Raw genomic sequence first — 20032 nt, 5'->3', positions numbered from 1 at the left:
CCCTCAGGTATAATGCCCTGTCAGGATTGCTTCTGCATCCCTTGTCACATCAGTCATGTAGCCCTTATGAATGATAAAAACGTCTAGATTTGACAAGTAACAAGGAAGAAGGTCTTTCTGTATTTCTGTGTGTTTCAGTGTCTCTTTTTTATTTCTCTGTGTATGTTGAGTTTTATCTCACTCTTTCTGGTTTATATGCACTGTGGCAAGAAGGAATCTCAGCAATGTGCAGGCAAGGCAAGGGGACTAAGCTCCAAAGAAAGATGTTTTTGAAAGGGGTTTAAGCTTCACCACATGCAATAAAGCAGGAAAGTAACTTCTTCCATTAGTTACCACAAGCCTCTTCACAGTCATGCTGCTGCCATACTACTCTCACACTGCCTTTCTCCTGCAACATGCACCCACTCCCGAGAGGCCTGCAGCCCCAAGCTGAGATGCACACTGCTGGGAGAAGTGCCAGTGCATGCTCACCTCCCCTGGAGAAACCAGGAGGAGACCAGCTCCTCCTGAGCCTGCAGACCTCCCTGCCTAAGCCACACAAGTGGGGCTGTAGAGGTTTAGAAGAAAAAGTAGACTTTCTCGTGTCTTAAGTTCTGCTTTCTCACTTTTCCTCAACCTTTTGCTGACTCATGTATTCACTGCCTTTAGGGAAAAGAAGGGCAATTAGTATAATTTTATCACAAGATTTCTGGTTTCATTTGGGTGTCACAGAGGAGAAAGTTGGAATGTGTGAAGTCTATAGGCTCAGAAATATGACAGGTGGGAAGAACCCCAGCAATGCTTACCTTATGTCTCACAACTTTTAGCCATTATATGACAGTGGCCAATTCAGAATTATCTCAGGATTACACCAACCTCAGCTTTTCAGGGGAACTCTCTTGCTGAAGGTATGCACTCTTCAGCTGTCAAAAAGCTAGAGCATCTCTCTCCGGGAGAGAAAAAAATTAGAAACAAAACCTTATACTAAGTGCTCTAGTAAATACTATGCTCTGCTCTCATATTTACAGAGCATTCAAATTTTTGAAGAATTTTCAGATAATAATTGTTAAATCCTTGTAGCAGTTATATTTATTTCATGGAGAGGGAAAAAGAGACACCTGAAATTTAAACTGACCTGTGTGGTCTTCCTGAGGTTAGTGGGCAGAGCAAGGATGTAACCTTGCAAAGGTTCTTGCTATCTGTCCCTCAGCTAAATCTCCTGCACAACTTGCAAAGACAAAAGATAGCAAACTACACTCCCAAAGATACTGTAAATATTTTATTTCTGTTGCAGCTTCAGGAGATCCTGGTCTCTGGCAGCAGAACTCCTTAAAGTACATCTCCCTCTGTAGGTGCCAGATCTTTCTGTGCATGTGATGGTCTGTATCCATCCTCGACAGGATCTGCTTCCTGGTAGTGCTCTAAGGGTTTGGTCTTCCACTTAAGGTCAGGATTCATCCTGTATGCAGGCATGCTTGGCGTATAGCTGTGGCTATGGCTCTCAAGTACCGCTGCTATTGTGGAAACGGATGGAATTAAGTCTTTAGTGAGGGACACAACTCTGAACTGAGATTCCTTTTGTGTCATACATGCAACAGCCTACAGGGAGTTGCTGAGTCATGCACCAAATCTGCCTGTGACAGTGCAGAACACTGCAGGGAGCACATTAACGAAACACCATTTAGGGTGAAAAGACTTGTCTTTGTTATCTTCCAGTGGCAGACTAGTGCCGGAATGTTAAAATAGTGTATTAAATTAGTTGTTATAGGGAAGGGAGAAGAATGATGCTTCAGAGTTATATGTCCACTAAAATTGAAGTTTGGATAGTATGCATTCAGAAATAATTTTATTTTCTGGTAATGACAATATGCAATATCACGTAAGAAATGAAATTGAAGAATTGATCTTATTCTTCAAATACAGGATAGCTTCAATATTAAAATTAACATATAAATTTAGCATCAATCTTATTTCCCCACTCACGTCCGCTGAGTAAATGCACATAAAGAATGAATCACTGAAACAGTATACTGAGAGAATCAAAGTCATTTTTCAAAGGTGTCAGCACAAATGTGAGGTGAGCCTGTTCACCAAGCTTCCAACAAATGTTGTAGGGGTGGCCCTTCAGGCCCATAAGGAGGACAAGTTGGGGACCCCCGGGGGGAGCAGCACAACCGCTGGCAAAGGCAAGGCAGGGAGGAATTTGGGACAGGACAGACTCATTGCACCATGCTTGCCCTGCACTCTGATTCTTCCCTTATCTACAGATATGTAAGCCACTGGAGAATGTGAGCATCACATTGGGGCTCTCCACAGCACTTGTCTGAGGGAGAAATTATTATTGTTATTGTTTACCTCACTGCTGGCCTTATCCACCTTGTCACAGCTAGAGGTTAACGAGCAGGGATCAAGCAGCTTGCCTCTGAGGCAGCAGCCAACCTCTGCAGAGTGCACTGCTCCGGTCTGGTGGGCTGGCACTGCTGCAGGTGGCAAGCAGAGCCATGGGCAGAGACAGCTTCCCGTGGCATTGCCAGTTGGTTTTGTGTGCATCCACGAAGAGCTGACAGTGAAATCACCTGCCTGGCAGGAGAAAAAGCAGCCCCGGGGCACCCCAGAGAGGCACCCAGGCAGCTGCTCAGCCAGGAGCGGGGACTGTACAGAGAGGGCAAGGGGTGAAGCTCTCTTGCTCCAAGAAAGCCACAGGTGCTCCAGCAGCCAAAAAAAAAAAAAAAAAAAAGAAAAAGAAAAGACCTCGGAGGCTCAAGCCACGTTTCCTGATGCTTAAATTAATTTTTTCCACTAGGGGTTTCTGAGGATCAATGCCTCCAGCTTCACCTCTCCTCACCCACACGTCTTCTCCCTTCCGCAGGATCAAGTGTTTGCTCCGACATGGAAATACCCTTTTTTACCACAAGATGGAGCTGGAAAACGCAGGGTTTGGGTGCCGCACCCGCAGCCCTTCCCGCGGCCCCCGGCGGCGGTGGGAAGGGCGCTGCACGGCCGCGGGCGCTGGGCGGGCCGAGGGCAGAGCGCCGCTGCTGCTGCTGCTGCCAGCTGCCGTGGCACATCTGGCACCCCCCCGGGAGCGGCACGGCCCGAGCCGGAGTGGGGCCCGCCAGCTTTGGGGCGGCCGCCGCGGGCCCCGGCTGGAGGAGGCACCCCGGGCTCCTGCAAAAGAGGGGCTCCCTCGCCCCTCAGCTGCCCACGCTGCGAGGCTGGGAGTGGGTGGGCTTCTCCCACCAGCACAGCAAGGGTCTGAGGAACAGGTCCCAGAGCTGTGAGGGCAGAAAGATGCCCTGCCAAAGTGCCAAGGCATCCTGGCTGTGTGGAGGCTATTAGTTAAAAACTATGTTTGCCTGGAGTGCCAGCCTGGAAAATACAGCCGGGTGAATAAAGTAATCGCTCAGAGATATCATTGCAGGCCAATCCATATCTTTTTAAAAAAATTAATATTCTGGATAGCCAAAATATTGTGTGGTCAAACAAAAAAACGTTGCTTAATACCAAAACTTGCATTTTTTATTTTGAACACATTTAGGTTTACTTTATTTAAAAAAAAAAAAAAAAGGGTAATTATGAATTGAGTCAAAAGATATTTTATAACACAGGACAAGGATTATTTTAACTTGCTTGTTTTTTTCAGAAAACAGTTTATCAAAAGAGATCTAATTAAAAAATCATGCTGCTGGATCTACATTTTTCACCACAAGTATTTAGAGTGATATTAAGTTCACTCCAGTTTAGCCAAGGGTCACCTTTCTTTGAAAGATGTGTCCCAATTCCAAGATGCCAAAATTCTGTTCTCTGAAAACCCACAGGCCATAGCCGTGTAGGGTCACTATGAGTACTATGAGCTGTCACAGGTGCCGCTATCTGGTCTTTGTGCTGGAGATGATTTGCCCTCTGTAGCGAGAAAAAAAAAAAAAAAGTTCAATTACAGGGATACCTATACAAAGGTTTCTGCTGGAGGGAAATCTACCTGGTGTGTGAGCTCAAAACCAGACCTCCCGGACATATCTGCTCCTATCTAGCCTTTGACACTTAATTTCTCCATGATGTTGGAGCACAGCATTTCACTACCTCATCCCTTTCTGTTTGAAAGATCAAGCCTATTTTGCCTATTACTTTTCTCTCTGGAGTGCCTGGAAGACGGATTTGTTTACAAGTGCCATGCGAGTACAGGCAAATCTGTCAATACAAAACTGTAATTCTGCGTTTATGAAAATTCTGGATGTTTTCATATTTACACTTCCGTAAGGGAAGCTATTTATTTTCTTTCCTCCCTTCCCCTGCCTTTATGTCTTTGCTCTGTAGCATTATCAACAAATTGCTTTTCTGAACAGGTTGGAAAATTATGCAAGAAAAAGTATATTTCTGTTCATTTATCCCCTAAGGAAAATAAAATAACGATTTATTTTATTCTCCTTTTTGTGCATGTTCGGTACTCTTATAAAATGCAAGATTCACTGGGTGTACAAACCTTACAAAATATGAAATACCAAATGAGAACACAGGCATTTGTATCAGCGATGACACCAGATAACACACCTGATATATATTATATTTTTAAAGCCCATCTGCTTTAGACTCCAAATTCAGGGAAGCCTCAATTGGTTTTGAGGTGTGGGACTAATCCATACACCTGACAGGCCTGACAGGCATTTCATCTGCATTCAGAGGTGTGTTTTGGAAAAGCTAACTGTCAAGCAGATGCGGTCACTTGTGAACAGTTGAAAAAATGGCACTAAAACCTTAACAAACTTCTAAGTGGACAATTAATTTAGTGGCATTCCTCATCAGAAGCAATTCCTAATGTTACTCTAAGATATGCAGTGCAATCAGTGCATGCAAACATGCAATAAATTGTTCAAACCATTACTCTTCTAGAATTAGGGAAGCTGCCATTTGGCTAAACATTATTTTAAAGAAATACCTGCTATTACATCCTATCTCCTTTTTTCTACTTCTATAGTATAGGAAAAAAAAGACGCTTCTGAAGCATCGGGAGACCGTTTTTGGTTTTTTTTCTGCTTGCTGTGACTGTAGCAAGCTCTGCTTTTTTCAGCTGAGCTTGGAAGTGCCTGCAGTACACACTCAAGAGACCTCAGCTTCCCTGATTACAACATTAGCCTAATCTCAATTGCAAGCTACAAGGCAGGGAAGCAGAACTTGGCCTTAGAAAAAGAGGCTTCCCTTGACTGCAGTTGCTGGAGCTGGACATTTTAACCCTGGCTGAGGATTAATCAGCTCTCTATCTTCAGAAATGTTATTTGCCCAGTATAAATGACATAAACCAAGATCATCATCTTAGTTTATTTTTCTAGAGTCCTTAGCATGCTACATTAACCTGACAATGTTTAATCTTGTGTTCATTTCACAATACACTTCATGCAATTCACAGCTGTAATTGGTTTTACACTGACATTACACATTTCGACCTAGACATGGGAAAAGAATAACTCTTAATATTATTTCTCTGAAAAGTGTCCAAGCTCAAACGGCACAGCAGCAGCTCATGCTAGTTTCATGTGCATATTTCTTTCTTCTGCCTTTTCTTCCACTGCAAGGATGATTACTGGCATAAGACTGTTAAGGTCCTTGTTTTAGTCCATTTGCAATTGAACTACGTTTGTTTGATTTCTTATGTCCTGAGGAGTTCTCTCTTATAAAACAGCATTCAAGTATTCTAGTTTAACATCCCCATTTTTCTGAGTTAAGGAACAAAGTAGACCTTGGGCTTCTGTTTCCATTATGAGTCTTCCAGAGTCCCATAACTGGTAGCCATGAAGTCTTCCTTTGTAACACACACTCAGTGCTAAAGCCAGAGTATTGCTATTTGGCATTATCCAGTGAAGTGCAAGAAATTAAATAAGTTATGTCTTTATTGCTATAGTACAATACCAAGCAAAGTCACTTTTTGATACTGTTGCAAGGGTTTCATAGAGTACATGTCCCTCCTCTTAGGGCCCAGTAGTTCAGCTGCACTGCAAGTATCACTTAGCTATCACGTGTCGAATGTCAGTCTAAGAAGATGTGTTGAGTATTCTTGAGTCTGAAGAATCAGACCTTTCATCATACTCATCTTCTGTGTAAATCGGTTGCTTAGACACAATAGGACACCCATCATCAGGGATTGAGATCCTAGGATCTTCTGATGAGCGGGAAGGAAGGACAGGCGAGCTTCGGAAAACGCTGGCTGAGTTGCTAGAGAAAGGACTGACATACTGGGACCGCAGCTGGTACTGCTGCTGTAGCGTCATGGTGTTCCACAGGGTGACGTCGTTGGGCAGGAACGGGCTGGACTGGTTTCTTGCCAAAGTGTTCCTCAACATCAGCGGGTAGCGTGGTGGCTGAGGGAAAGGGTGCTGCAAAGGTACAGCCAAAGGATTTGGCACAACATTACTGGAATCAGCAGAGAACCTCAGTGTGTCCGGAACCCTAAATGCTGAGCCTACGGACCACTTGGAAGAGGAAATAGGGTACGAACTCAGCGTGTGTTCAAAAATGTGCCCATTGGAAGGCAAAACAAGACCATCAGATTCTGCAGAAGTTCTCTCCCCACTGGCCACCGAAGACCTACTGGACAGAAGAACCTCTACAGCACTCACAAGATCACCACCACACCCCTTCAGGATCAACTCCAGCACAGTTGGCTTTTGGTTGGGGAAGATCTTTTTCAAGACTTCAAGTGGAGGTCTGTTGGCTTTCAAACTGAAAGGTAAAGAAACTGTCCCGGAAGGACCTTCTATCAGGAGGTGGTTCTGCTCTGGGTGGTACTTGGGGCTGTCTGGACGGCTTTCTGTGCTCCCACCATTTTTCTGAACTGCAAAACCAACCTCATCCACCGAAACAATTTCAGGGCTTTCAGGGGTGAAGCAACTTTTGGCTTTAGTCATGTCTGGGGAACTCCTTTGGTCTGTGTCTTTGTCACTGTAGGTCTCAGCATTGTCTGCTCCACTGGCATCACCCAACCGCTCCTCATTTATGTCTGCAAAAAGAAGGCAGAGAAGTTAACGAAAAACTGAGGCCAAAAGCTTTTACAGATTTTTGAGGATACAGTGTGCTTAAATTGAACAGAACAGGATCCTAGGGGGAAAGAAAACCCCACCATTCTGCACAGAGATCCTGCTAAAAGTAAGGTCTATTTGCAACATCTCATGGGAACAAAACTGCAAAAGAGTGACCTGGTCTAGGCATTTTATGCTGCATTATAGATATCTGTCTCATTCTCCTATGTACAAGAAAAGAAGCAATGGTCATTTTTCTGCTGTGTCAAATATGCTATATCAATCCTCTCTCACTGGTTACAAGGCAGCAACACGCCACCCAAGCGCAAGTTTTTTCAGAGGAACTTCAGCATTTTCACATCATAACTCCTCACTAGCACCATCTCACTGACTGTGAGCTGAAGATATCCAGAGGGAACTTGAGAGACCAAAATTCCCTCTGCAGGTCCAACAGTATTGGTGGAACCACTCCGTCATGACTACTGGCTGAGGGTTAAAGAAGTCTTCAAATAAAATGGTGTATTCCAGTTCTGGCTCTGCAGAAACTGTTTCCTTCCCCAGCAAGAATCACAGGCTGTTCCTCCAAACCCTGGAGCACAGCTGATGCTTTGGCCTATTAGAGCATAGAATCTAGAAAAATCTGGTTTGGAGAGGACCTCTGGTCCAACCTCCTGTTCAAAGCACGAGTAAACTAAAATACAGAGCAGGTTTCTCATATCCCTGCTCATCTGAGTTTTAAATAATTCCAAGGATGGAGACTCCATCCACAACCTCTCTCAGCACTTGTTCCAGGTACCTTCCTTTTTGTGTGCTAAAATAAGCAAGCCTCTTGACCACGCTGTCTCCGGGTGGACACTCAAAAATGGGGATGCCCCAAGTCTCTGGTCACTTTGGTAATGCCTGGCCAGAGTATGGAAACCTTTGAAATAAGACTGCTTGTCAGAAAGGAGAAGAAGAAGAAAGGCTGGCAGCTTTCACAGTTTATGCACAAGGGGGGCAATGTATTTGCTTGAGACTGTTGACAGCCATTTCCCAAGGATGCTGTTCTGCCGGCCTCCCTCATACAGCACAGTGATGATCTCCCTGGGAAGCATCAATGTCTGGGGAAAGGGTGGTTGTCCAAGCTGCAGCTGACAGAGCCTGCTTTAACTGCGCAGAGCAGCGCTTTTGAACACACACACATGAAAGACTACCTGCAGAAGCGAATACAACTATTTGCTTAGTTTCCTAACAACTATTTCCTACAACTATTTCCTTGGGCTTTGTGACATGGTTTAGTGGGCATGGTGGTGTTGGGTTGATGATTGGAATGATGATCTTAGAGGTCCTTTCCAATCTTAATGATTCCTAGTTTTTACTTTCATTATAAATAATCCAGCCACCAAGCCAGGAAACATGAAACTGCTACTCTACCCTTAACTGGTTTAGTGGTGGACTTGGTAGTGTTAGGCTAATGGTTGGACTGGATGATCTTAAAGGTCTTTTCCAACCTAAACGATTCTATGATTCTATGATTCTAAGCCCCTGGTGATCAGCCCAACTAGATAAAGCAGCTATGACAAGCAAGCAAAGTCTCCCAAGTTGTGCTGATGACCACCCCTGCCCAGTTGAGATGGAACAAGTTAAAGGCGTGCAAGCGCCTGAGCCTCGCCGCTCGCCACTGACAGTCCTGCCCCCCTCTCACCCCAGGAATGGGCAGGGCATTTCCCCATGCAGCGAGCTAAGTTTACTGTTGAACAGATCAGCTCGAGACAAACCCTGTTAGTGCAATTTACCCACCTTGAGAAAGGAGTCAGGGTCTGAGCAAGCCTGCAGTGAGCGAGAAGCCACTATGCTCGCCAGAATGAGAGCTGTAAATAAATAGGAGATGCTGGCAGAGCACAGCCTGGCAGTCAGCGTGGCAAAGGGAGGATCTCCTCACGAGGATGGCGTGCCAGGTAGAAATGATGGGCCATCCTACAGAGCTGTGGGATGCTGCTGGTTTGAGCTGCAGAAGATGAGCATGGGAGTGGAGCTGAGCAATACAGATGCAATTCTGAAGATCTTGCCCTTCTCTTTTAGCAGGGTAACCTGGTTTGGGTACCCATTTTTATATCAGTTATGCTCCCTGTCCAGTGCAAATGGAGAAGCAATATCCCTTCACGTAGGTACGTTACAGAGAAGGCAATGTATGCACACTCTTCGTTACATGCTCAGTGCATCAGCCTCGCCTTAGCAGGCAGAGGGGAATGCAGGAAATGTTTGCTGGTATCAAACTGGCAACGTGTGTCCTTTTGAGGATGTGGTAAGACCTCGGCATAGCTCATCCATTATTTCAAAAAAACACGAAGCTGACGCTACCTTTCCCTCCTAATCCCTTCACATATTCATAATGATGCATTTATTACAAAGGACAGGATGTTAAGAATAATTCACATCCGAGTGAATGGGCAATTTATACACTGAAGGCTCACCGGGCAGCCTGAGGACAGCTAATTATCTCTGTCCCTGTCTTGCCAGAGGTAGAGAGGCATTTAAGGGAGATGATGGTCCTAATTTCCCTAGAAACAGGTTGCATAGTGGTACTCAATATTACCAAACAGACCACAGGCAGGCAATCGCATTTCAGAACTAATGCACTTTTCCAGTGTATCTTTATGGGCTGACAGCAAGCATCACTGGGGAGCAAATATATGCTTAAACAAAAAAAAAAAAAAAAGAAAAAAAAAAAAGATTAGATCTCCCTAATACACTCCCTAATCCTGAATAATAATTATTTTCAAGATATTTCAGGTTTGTTTAGTTTTCAGTATCTCTAGAAGTATCCTTATGAGGCTTGGCTAAAAATTTTCTTCAAATCCTGAAGACCCATCCCACTCAGGTTTGTATCTTCAGCAGCAGCAGACTGCCCAGATCCCTACTCTTAGCCTTGCACAGGTACATTCTCCTCGTACAGCACAGGTCATAGCGGTGCATCTCAGCAGACTGTTAGACCCGCAGGGTCAGACCCGTAAAACGATATTTTGTCGACTTACATCAAATGCTGCTATTAACATAAGGCTGGTAAACGTTGAGCTTGGATGCTATTCTTTTTTTTTTTTTTTTCCCCTTTCCCCCCTCTACCTTTTTAAGAGCATTTCTCGCCGCCGGTGCCGGGCGGATTTTTCTCGGCGTTCCCCAGCGCCGGGCTGCGGCTGTGCGCCGTGCCACTCGCCCCGGGTGCCCCAGGCTGGGGTCGGATGGCCACTGCCTGCTCCCCCGGAGGGGTGCCGGAGGTTCCCTCCTGCACGGCAGGTCGTGTTTCCACTGTGCTTTTTGCTCATCTGAAGGCCCCTTCCCCACCCCGCTACGGGCGCGGGGAGGGCCCGGCCGAAAGCTGCCCCCGCCTCCTCATGGGAATTGCCGAGATCGGGTTTTTCGTTGGTTTAAAATGGGCACAAAGCAGCAACCGTTAAACAAACGAGGAGTTGAGGAGACGCATTATAAACGTCCTTATGTGGGTACTGAATTGTAGGAATATTGCATGCTCGTATTAATCCCAAAGATCTACATTTTCAGGTACAAAAACGTTAATTTTGTGTTCAGATATATACAAATAGACAACCCGCTGCTCTTAGCCAGAGGTATTTTTTTTTTTGCACCACTCGTAAGCTTCACATGAGGATGTTCTAGGCGTTAAGAAAGAAATGTCGTCTGCAGATATTTTTTATGTTTGTGGGTTTGGGGTGGTTGGTTGGTTTGTTTTCCCCCACACGTTCTATTTCAAATTGCCTACGTTCAAGTATTCACTTTGCCAGCCGAGGGGAAACTAGGGAAATTGTTTTCTTATCGATATAAACGATAGGGAGTATTCATCAAATAATATGCGTGCAGAGACTGATACGGATCCAGATCGACAGAGATGCAGTGCAAATACAGATACACGTGAAACACAGTACAGTGGGAGAGCCATGCATGTATTCACGGTAGAATCTACATTAATAAATAAAGCTGCTACGAATTTGGAGCAGCGTATACTCCAATTTTCCCTTGCCTATTTATACATTAAGGATTATGAGGCAAATATTGTAAAGGGGCCAAATAAAAGTAAAATGGGTGAGAGAGAGAAGCTGTTCTCCTCAAGTTAATAACTTGTCTGGAAAACTTGGTCTAATACTTTGGAACCAAAATTGCTTCCTTGATATTCCCACTGCTGACTCTCTGTTAAAACAGCTTGCACTTTAATTGTTAGGACAGCTCTTTCTGCAACACAGATTTTCTTGGATCCCAAAAACATCTGCTGTTTTCCCTGTTTCTGTTATTAGAATTGACTGACACCAGAACTAGCATAACGCCACATAAAGCCAAGGTCGTGTAAAACTTACAGGGCTTTTGGGGGGTTTGTTTTTTTGGTTTTGGGGAGGGGATCGATTTGTGGGGTTTGTTTCTTTCTTTTTTTTTTTTTTTTTTGGTTGGTTGGTTTGGGGTTTTTTGTTTGTTCGTTTTGCTGTTTGTTTGTTTGTTTTAAAATTACTTTCACTCCACACTTTCTTCCCTATCTTCAAAGGTCTAAGGTACTTTGTAGGAGACTAATCACTGTTCCCAAATTAACACAAAGACTGCTGTGTTGCATTAAGAAGCTGGCTCTGAAATGAATACAAGACTCGATGTAGCGTTATGTTAATTGTTTACAAGACTTGATAACTATTACTACGACAGAGAAATGTAACGCGCGCTCATGTGGGAGATGGAAGTTCATGAGCACAGTATCAGGAGGAGGAATTATTCCGGGTTAGCACAGGCAGATGCAACCGGGGTAGTTTCTAAGCGCGTTATTTGCACAGAACAGAACTTTGCAACTGTCCCACTGAAGTGACCGATTCTGGCAGGAATAAAAATAAACGGATCTGATTCTACCGTACATCGGAAAATACCTCCTCCGTACCGAAAAAAAAAAAAAAAACCCAAACTTTCCAGGAGATGAATGTCGAGGGGGACAGGGCTAGAAACGGGGGGGACTGGAGGAGCAAATACATCCTTTATTCCGACGACGGTTTTAATACAGGTAGCGGGGGGAGAGGGAAGAGGAAGCCCTGCCGTCCAGAGCACGCAGGATGGTTGGAAATAAACAGGTTATTTGGTTGAACAGCGTCTGGTGGCGGATGACAGGAGGATCCCCCCGCCCGGGCCCTGATCGATGCCGATCTCCTCCGTGACTCCCCCCCCACCCCGCAAAGCTGTTAGCAGAAAGTGCTGACTGGCTGGCAAGGAAGAATTTCTCATCAATACACTTTGATTGTATTTTGCAAACAAAATGCCTGTTGCTTGGTAACATTTCACTTGAGCCTGACCTTCCCCAAAAGTTATTGCTATCAGATTCGATTTACACTGTCCTCCCGTGATTACTGTAATCTTTTAAGCTGGGAAGTTCATATATCAGGGGGAAGAAAAGTTGGGCGTGCAAGTCAATACCGTTCCTATCCGCCAGATTTATGTCCTGCTGGCGAAGTTTATTTGTTTCACTTTCTGGAAGGAGCCAAGGCGGCTTTTTTTCCTCTCCCCCCCCCGGCCTTTCCCCCCACTCCGCGCGGTCTCTGCCCCGGCCAAGCGCCGCCGCGGGGGCGGCGGGGGGGGGGGGGGAAGGGGAGGGGGGTGTCCGCGCCGCCGGGAGGAAATTTGGGGAGCGGAGGTGACCCCAAAGCCCCAGTCCCGGGGAAGGGCCGGCGGAATCGGGCGGAGGTGCGGGGCACGGGGAGGGACGGAGGGCGGGCAGGCGGTGGTGCCGAGGGCCGGACAAGTGGCTCACAGACCGCCGGCGACCTCGCCACGCCGGCGGGCCCCGGGGCTGCGTCTTCCCCAGAGGAAGGGCGGAGGAGCAGAGCTCCGTGCCGGGGGCCCGGCCGACGCCTCCGGGGCCGGGCCGGCTCCCTGCCCGCGTCCTCGGGGGGCTCCGGAGCCCAGCCCCGCAGGAGCCCCCGGCGTTTGCCATTCCCCGCCCGGGGCACCGGGTAAATCTCGTGGCAGCGGCGGCTGGCCGGCGGGGCGGGCTGCCCGGGGGCTGCCGGGCGGCCCCGGCGGGGAGGGCGGTCGGCTCCGGGGCGTTGCTCTCGCGGCCAGAAGCGCCCGTTACCGGTGGGTCGCGCGCACGAGGTGCCGGCTGCGGGCGGCGGTTTCGGGCTCAGCGTCCCCCAGCCGCCGAAAAGCCGCCCCGGCGGGATACGCCAGAGAGCGGGGGCGGGGGGGGGGGGGGGGAAGCCGAAACAACCGGGTGGCCCCGACCATCCCCTGCCGCCCCCCCGGGCCTCGCTGCTCAGCTGCCCGCGGAGGTTTGGCCCGGCTGGGGTCCCGCAGCCCGCCGGGTGCGGAAAGCCAGGAGCGGCGCCCGGCCGGCCCGAGGGGACGGGCCCAGACGCGCCGGCCGGCGGGCAGCGGCGGCGTTTGCCGGTCCCCCCGCGGGTCTCGGCGGCTGCCCGCCCGGCTAAGGAGCGGGCCCGGCACCGTGCGGCTCCCTCCCCTTGCTTTTTGGGAACGCCGCAGCGCGCTCGCCGGGATGGAGGAAGGAGTCGGGGCGTTCCCGCCTTCCCCTGCCCAGGGCGGCCGTCGGGAGGACGGCAGAGCCCGGGCGCTGCCCTCCCTTCCCCTCCTCCCCGCGCACCCCGCGGCGCCCGGCCCGGCCTCACCTGCCTTGGGGAGCGGCCCCGGCAGCGCGGGGGGCGGCTCGGCGGCCCAGCGCAGGGCGGCGGCGGCGGCGGCCAGCTCGGCGGGGGCCCGCGGCGGCGCGGCGCAGGGCGGCGGCCCCGGCGTCAGGGCGGGGGGCTCGGCGCTGCCCGGCGGCCCCGGCAGGGCGCGGAGGGAGTCCGGCAGGAGGCTCTCCAGGCTCTCGTTGGCCTGCTGCCGGCGGAGCGCCACCTGCGCGGCCATCACCCGCTGCCGCTCGATGATGAGGATGCACTTCTCGCAGGTGCAGTCCTTGAAGCGGCAGTAGCGCTTGTGGCCCTTCAGCCAGGACAGCACGCCGTGGTTGCGGCACCGGGCGCACTTGGGCGTCCGCTGCAGCGGAGCCCGCGGCGGCTGCGACACCGGGCCGCCCATGTAGAGGTACGGGGAGCCGTAGCCGTTCATGCCCGCGGGAGGAGCCCGGCCGGCTCCGGGGCGGAGAAGGGGGCAGCGGGGGCGGGCGGAGGCCGGGGCGGCGGAGGCCGGGAGAGGAGAGGAGAGGAGAGGAGAGGAGAGGAGAGGAGAGGAGAGGAGAGCGGGCGGGCGGGCGGGCGGCTCTGCCCGCGGGCTCCGCGGGGGGCGCGGCCCCGGGCCGGCGGGGGAAGCCGCCGCCCGCCGCGGTGGCACCGGCGGGCAGAGCGCTGCCGCCGGCCGGAGCGACACTGCCGCTGCCCGCGCCGCCCCGCCGAGCCCAGCGCCCCTCCGCCCGCCCCCCGCCCGCCCCCCTCCTTCCCCGCCGCCGCCGGGGGGATGGAGGGAGAGAAGGAGGGAGGGAGAGAGAGAGGGAGGGGGGGAGGGAGGAGGGAGGCTGGGGGGGGCCCTCTGCCCCGCCGTCGGGGGCGGCGGCGACGCCGTGCAGAGGGGTCCGTCCCCCAGCGGGCCAGGACCGGGGCTGATGCCACCCACCCACCGCCCCCCCCCGCACGGCTCGCCCCGCGAAAGCGCCCCGGGGCTGAGGGCGAGCGGGGCCTGGGAGGTTTCCCCGGGCTCCGGACCGGCCCCGCGGGTGCGGGTCTCAAAGTTTGGACCCCGCGCGGGAGCCCCTCGGAAGTCCACGGGACACTGCGAGCGGCGCTGGGGGGGGGGGGGTGGGGGGGTGTTGAGCCCAAAGTTTTATCGAAGTTTTGAAGCCTCCCAGGAGCAGGAGCTGCCCGGGAGCAGCTGCGCGAAGGCGGGGAGCTGCGGGCGGCCGCCTGCCCCCGCGCTATCGGCGGCCTCTCCCGTGTCCCTCGCCGAGGCAGCTGCTGAAATGCAAACGGTGGCTGTAGAAAGGCACGTGCAATTCAGGGCAAGCCAGATCGCTTGTAATCTATTTGATGTGTCCTGGTGCGCCGGGGCGCTAATTTTCTGTGTCTCCGGCCGCGGGGCGGTTTCTCGCTGAACCACGGGCATTTCCAATACGGCAGCGAGAAGTTTAAATCCAGATGTAGTATATCAGTGAAAGAAGGTATGGGAATATCGGCTGGGAGGGGGGAAACAGATGCACCGCAAGCGTTTATCTGCCCGCGCACCGGTACTTGGCGGCACAGGGTCCGCGGGTAGGCAGGGGCTGCTGCCTGGGGGCTGCTGCTTGGACTTCAACCCGTTTCGCTGCCCCAGGGTCTCCCTGCTCTCCCCAGGCACCTCTCCGCTGTAACCGCCACACGAAATAAACCATTTAACGAGGGTACGTAATTAGAAAATCAGATTTAAAGCTCGGGAAGTATCTCGCCGGAGAGAATAAAAAAGCACGGCGTGTGCTGTGAAGGTATTTGCGTGATATTTCATTGCTTGGCTCTTCCCGAATTACTTTTCTCCTTCTCGGGGAAGAGCGACTCAGGGGGACCTTTCTCCCCAGGGCTGTGTGCGGGTTGTGAGGGGGGGATGAGGGCCCCATCGGAAACACGCTCTGCGGCCGGTCAGCCGCACCGAGGCGGGGAGGGGGATCGGATCCGGTGCGGGAACAGTCCCTTTCCCCGCAGCGCCGGTGGGATCTCCCCCTCTTTGCTGCCGGGGTGCGTGCACTGCACCGGGAGAGCCCTGCCACCCCGCCGTGCCGCCCACTGGCCTCCCCCGCGGGGCGTCTTGCACCCTCGTGGGTCCCCGTCGGGGGGAGCAAAATAAGCCAGCGGCGCCTCCTCGGCGGACCAAGTAACGATTCGACTACCTCGAAGTTGCAAGGGGCGCGTAAAAGACGATGGGGCAGGCGCCCTTGGGAATCCTCTCCCCCAAAACGAAGAAGCGGGGTGCAAGTGGCGGCGGTGGGGGGTGGAGGGGTGGAACCCCCTCCTCCGCCGCCAGCAGGAGAGCGGCCCGCGGGTCGCCTCCGCCGCCGCGGCCGGGCGGGCGGCTGCCTGCTCCCGGGCCGGGCTGCCCCGGGGCTGGCTGGGGGCCGGGGGCCCCTCTCTCGCTTGGCTGCACACCGGGCGTTTAGGCTGAAGCACTCGTTTGATATAGTGCCGTAATCCTTTTCTCATATTTGATGGGAATGTTTTCCGTGTCGCAGTATTTGACAACATCTCCCCGTAGGGCCGGGTTCGTATTTATGTTAGCAAAACGTCCCCTGCCTGAAAGTCTATTGTAACCCAACACCTGACAACCCCGGTTCCCATTTCTGCTCGCAGAAAAGGTTTATTCAAGCACATAATGGGATCCCAGCAGAAAGCTTTTCAGAAGAAGGGGCTGTGGTAAACTGCACCACATGAACTCCGTTTCCAGGGCTATTAAGCTTTTAATTGGAAAATAGCAGAGGAAATTTCAAGGTGACTATAACGTGTTAGCAGTTAGCGCCCAGAAGAATGGACTGAAAGAGAGTGAACGTGCGAAACATATGCTCCGAATAACATTTAGCGGAAAGGGCCTGGCTCCGCTCAAGAGCCGGGCTTTCCGAGCGAGAAACGCCGACGGACCGGGCAGAGGCGGGGGGCGGGCTGGGAAGTTGAAAACCGTCCCGAATCCGCTGGCGTTTCGCTACTTTTCGATGCGGAGCCCTTTTGGGGAGACGCCGCTGCCGCCCAGCCGCCGGGACCGGCGGGGACCCGCGTCCCGGACGGGCGGGGAGCAGCGGCCGCCCCGGGGAGCCCCGGGCCGCTCCCCGAGCCCCGCGGGCGGGGGTGTGCGAGGGCTGGCTAGTGCTTGCGCTGCCCTAAAATAAGCATTTGGGGAGGGGGCGTTGGCGGGAAGCTGGGCTGCCGTGGCGGGGGTGCGGGCGGCAGGATCGGTTTCGGTTACGCACCTCGCCAAAACGGCTTTTGGGCAATGCCCGCGAAAAGGCAGAGGAGCAACTTATCCACGATTTTGCCACTCGGAGAGTTCGCCCGGGTGGCTCCGAACGCCCGCGTAATAAAGAGGGAGAGGAGCACATGCCAGCCGTGCTGGGCTGCGTGGCAGGGCGTCGCGCTGGAGGGGGCAGAAACTTCGCGGCAGACTTCGGGGAAAATGCGAATTCCGCACAGGGTCACGCAGACCATCCGTCAAAGCTGCCCGGCGAGTGGCGAGGAACGCGCTTTTTGAGAGGAATTGCATTAATAAAGGTCACTGGTTACCAGCCAGCTAGAGATACTTGGGAAGAGGGCGAGTTGCAGTGCGGTGGAAAAGAAACAAGAAAAACAAACAAAAAAACAAACAAACAAAAAACAGCAACAAAAAAACAACGGTGAAAACTCGCCCCGGCTCCCTGCACGCCTCGCCAGCCCCACTCGGAGGATCCCCAGGGGGGAAAAGGCTGAACGTCCCCCGGCGGGCGAGCAGAGAGCTCCCACGGCCGTGCAGGGCAATGTGCGACAGCCACCCACCCGCCCCCGCGGGGCCGCCCCCCCCCCCCCCCCCCCCACTTCGGGCCGGCGCTCCCGGCTGGAGCCGCTGCCTTCCCGAAGGAGAGAGCCCCAGGATTCCGGGGGGGGGGGAGCACCCCACGTCTCCCCGCTCCTGGCGGGGCACGCGGGCATGTGCCCCTCGGCGACCCCCCCACCCCCCGCCAGTGCCCTCTACGCTGAATCTGAATTTTCCCCCAAAACTTGGCGCTCCGGGCAGGTGGGGATTTACTCGCCCGTCACCCGAAGGAAGCCGTTTGCCCTCGCCACAACTTATTCCCCCCGCCCCGGCCACCCACCGGCCGCCGCGCTGGTCTACATAAAGCCGCAGCGGGACGCGCATCACCTTTTTTGTCCCACTCCCCCCCACCCACCCACCCCGCGGGACCCGCAGCGGGGCAAAACCCGCCCCGCTCGTCCCTCCCCCCGCGGCCCGGCGGACAGAAGCGGGCTGAGGTAAGCCGAGCTCAGCCGGCGTGAGCCCCTCCCGAGGGGCGAGGAGCCCCCCGCTCGCCCACCCCTCCGGCCCCGGGGGACGGGGCGGAGAGGCGGCCCCCCCGCTGCCCGGGCTGCGCCGGGGACGGCAGCGGCCCCGCTCGCCGTGCCGTGCCGTGCCCTGCAGCCGGAGCATCCCCCGGGGAGGCTGCGAGCAGCGGGGGGCGGCGGTGCCCCCGCGGCGGGCGAGCGGGTCCCCGCGGCGGGCGAGCGGGTCCCCGCCGCGGCGGTGCGGCCCCCGGCATCCCCCTGCGCCCGGGAGAGGGGCCGGCCGCCGCGAAACGCCCCCCGTCCATTAAGAAAGCGGATTTTAGCAGCGGCCGCGGGCTGGCGGGGACGGGGGTGAAGGAGGGCACCCCCCGGCCCCCCGCCTCCGTCCCAGGCCGTCCCCCCGCGGCCCGGGGGGAGCCGAGCCGCCGGCACGGCGGCAGCAGCAGAGGCAGAAGGGCACGGAGCCGCGGGAGCGGGCTGACAAGTGTGATAAAATGATCTTCCTTAACTAAACTCGTAAAGCACTGGGCAATAAAACTCAATCTTCTGTAAAATCCAATTAAGTCATTATCTGACTGATTGTATCTTTAATTGAAAACAGAAGTGACAGTAAATTTCTGTGATATATCAGGATCAATCGATACCGCTATACGATTCAGCCTCAAGAAGTGATTTATAATGTCAAACCTATATAGGTAACTCCACATTATTCTCTCTAAAACCACTGGTGGATGAAATTAAGAGTAAGTGCATTTAATAAAAAACAAGATGGTCAGGTTATTGATTACAACAGATGGGGGTGAAATCAAATAGATGTTTTCAAAGCACAGAGCGAAGAAAATACAAGTAATTTCTTTTTTTCTGTTTTAATACAGCTCACCAAATATACACACAAGAAAATTCAGTCATCAATAACATTTTTATTTCAGGTACAGCCGCAACTACAGAGAACAATGAATTTTTCTAGACTAGTTTCATTTCGGGTCGGCTTCTGTAACGCAAGAAAGAACACCGTAAGCCATCTTTAACAAAATAACGAACACGGAAATTCGCAGTAACTTTTTAGAGACTTATTTACTCGCAGTTTAGATTGCAATCTAAGGCAAGGCACTCAACTGTAATATGCAAAATATGTTAATTTGGCGACGTGAGAAGAAAGCGCCCGGAGCCGAGCAGCAGCATCAGCCGATGAGGAACCATTAAAAAATACGTAACGGGGTGATGTTTCCCGGAGACGGGTTGCCGGCCCCCCTGCGCGGAGAGGGGCGGCCGCGGGACACTCGGCCACCTCGGCTCCCGCTCCCCCGAGCCCCTGCCCGCCTTTCGGCGCTCCCTCCGCCTCGACGGCGGCCCCCGGCCCGGGCGGCGGCGGGGAGCGCCCCGGGGCCGCCCCGACGGCCGCAGGGAAGCCGGCATCCCGCCCCGCGCCGGCAGAGGAGAACCCAAACCACCCTCCGCCCCGTCGCCCCCCGTCCTCCCCCCAGCATAACAAGCAAACCGTGAACGCTGCTGCACCGCCCTGCCCCGGGCCGGGGCCGCCGCGCCTACTCGCCGCCCTCCAGGACCGGGCTCACCGCGAAGGCGCCGGGCTCCGGGGGCGGCTCGCACTCCAGGTCCCCCTTGGTGCTCTCGCTGCTGGACAGGCACCCCAGGCCGGAGTCCTGGCTGCTGGGCGGCGAAAACACTGCGAGTGGGGGGAAGAGAGAGAAAAAACACAGCGCCTGAGGACCCCCCGCCCGCCCCCCCCCCCCCCCCGAGACCAGAGGGGACCCAGGCGGGTCTCCCCTCCCCGGGAAGAGGGGCGAGGGGGTGTCCCCCCTGCACGGCGGGGTGCCGGCCTCCCTCCTCCGGCCAAGGTGAAGGCAGGGGGAAGCAACCCCTCCACCCCCAGAAACTAACCTGTCTGCGGACCCAAGGCCCTGGCTCGGGCAGCCGGAGGCTAAGGCCAAATATTAAAGAATTTAAAACTAAGATAGTGCTAGGAACGCTTGCAACATTGCAATTTGCAGTAGATACAAAAAACAAGTAAAAGGGTCTCTGACCTTCCTAACCTTAGATGAGTTGAGATCCACCCCCAACACTCCCTTCCTGCCT

At 53.3% G+C, this 20032-nt stretch overlaps 2 protein-coding genes across 2 annotated transcripts in view; both read right to left on the bottom strand.

Moving 5' to 3' along the window:
- Window positions 1-6002: 6002 nt before the first annotated feature.
- DMRT3 (doublesex and mab-3 related transcription factor 3) lies at window positions 6003-14066 on the bottom strand. Its single transcript, XM_075727030.1, has 2 exons — window positions 13625-14066; window positions 6003-6967 (listed from the first exon to the last, which is right to left on the bottom strand). The coding sequence occupies exons 1-2, from the start codon at window positions 14064-14066 to the stop codon at window positions 6003-6005; spliced, it is 1407 nt and encodes a 468-aa protein (XP_075583145.1).
- Window positions 14067-19482: 5416 nt separating this feature from the next.
- Window positions 19483-20032, bottom strand: part of DMRT1 (doublesex and mab-3 related transcription factor 1) — a 59962-nt gene continuing 59412 nt past the window's right edge. The window contains exon 5 of the mRNA XM_075726705.1: window positions 19483-19622. Coding sequence (XP_075582820.1) covers window positions 19483-19622 — 140 coding nt within the window. The remainder of the gene's footprint in view (window positions 19623-20032) is intronic.

The sequence above is a fragment of the Pelecanus crispus genome, chromosome Z, assembly GCF_030463565.1.
Source record: "Pelecanus crispus isolate bPelCri1 chromosome Z, bPelCri1.pri, whole genome shotgun sequence".
In the NCBI taxonomy this organism is placed as follows: Eukaryota; Metazoa; Chordata; class Aves; order Pelecaniformes; family Pelecanidae; genus Pelecanus; species Pelecanus crispus.
The sequence above is the reverse complement of the archived record's forward strand: the minus strand, read 5'-3'. Positions and strand labels throughout refer to the sequence as shown.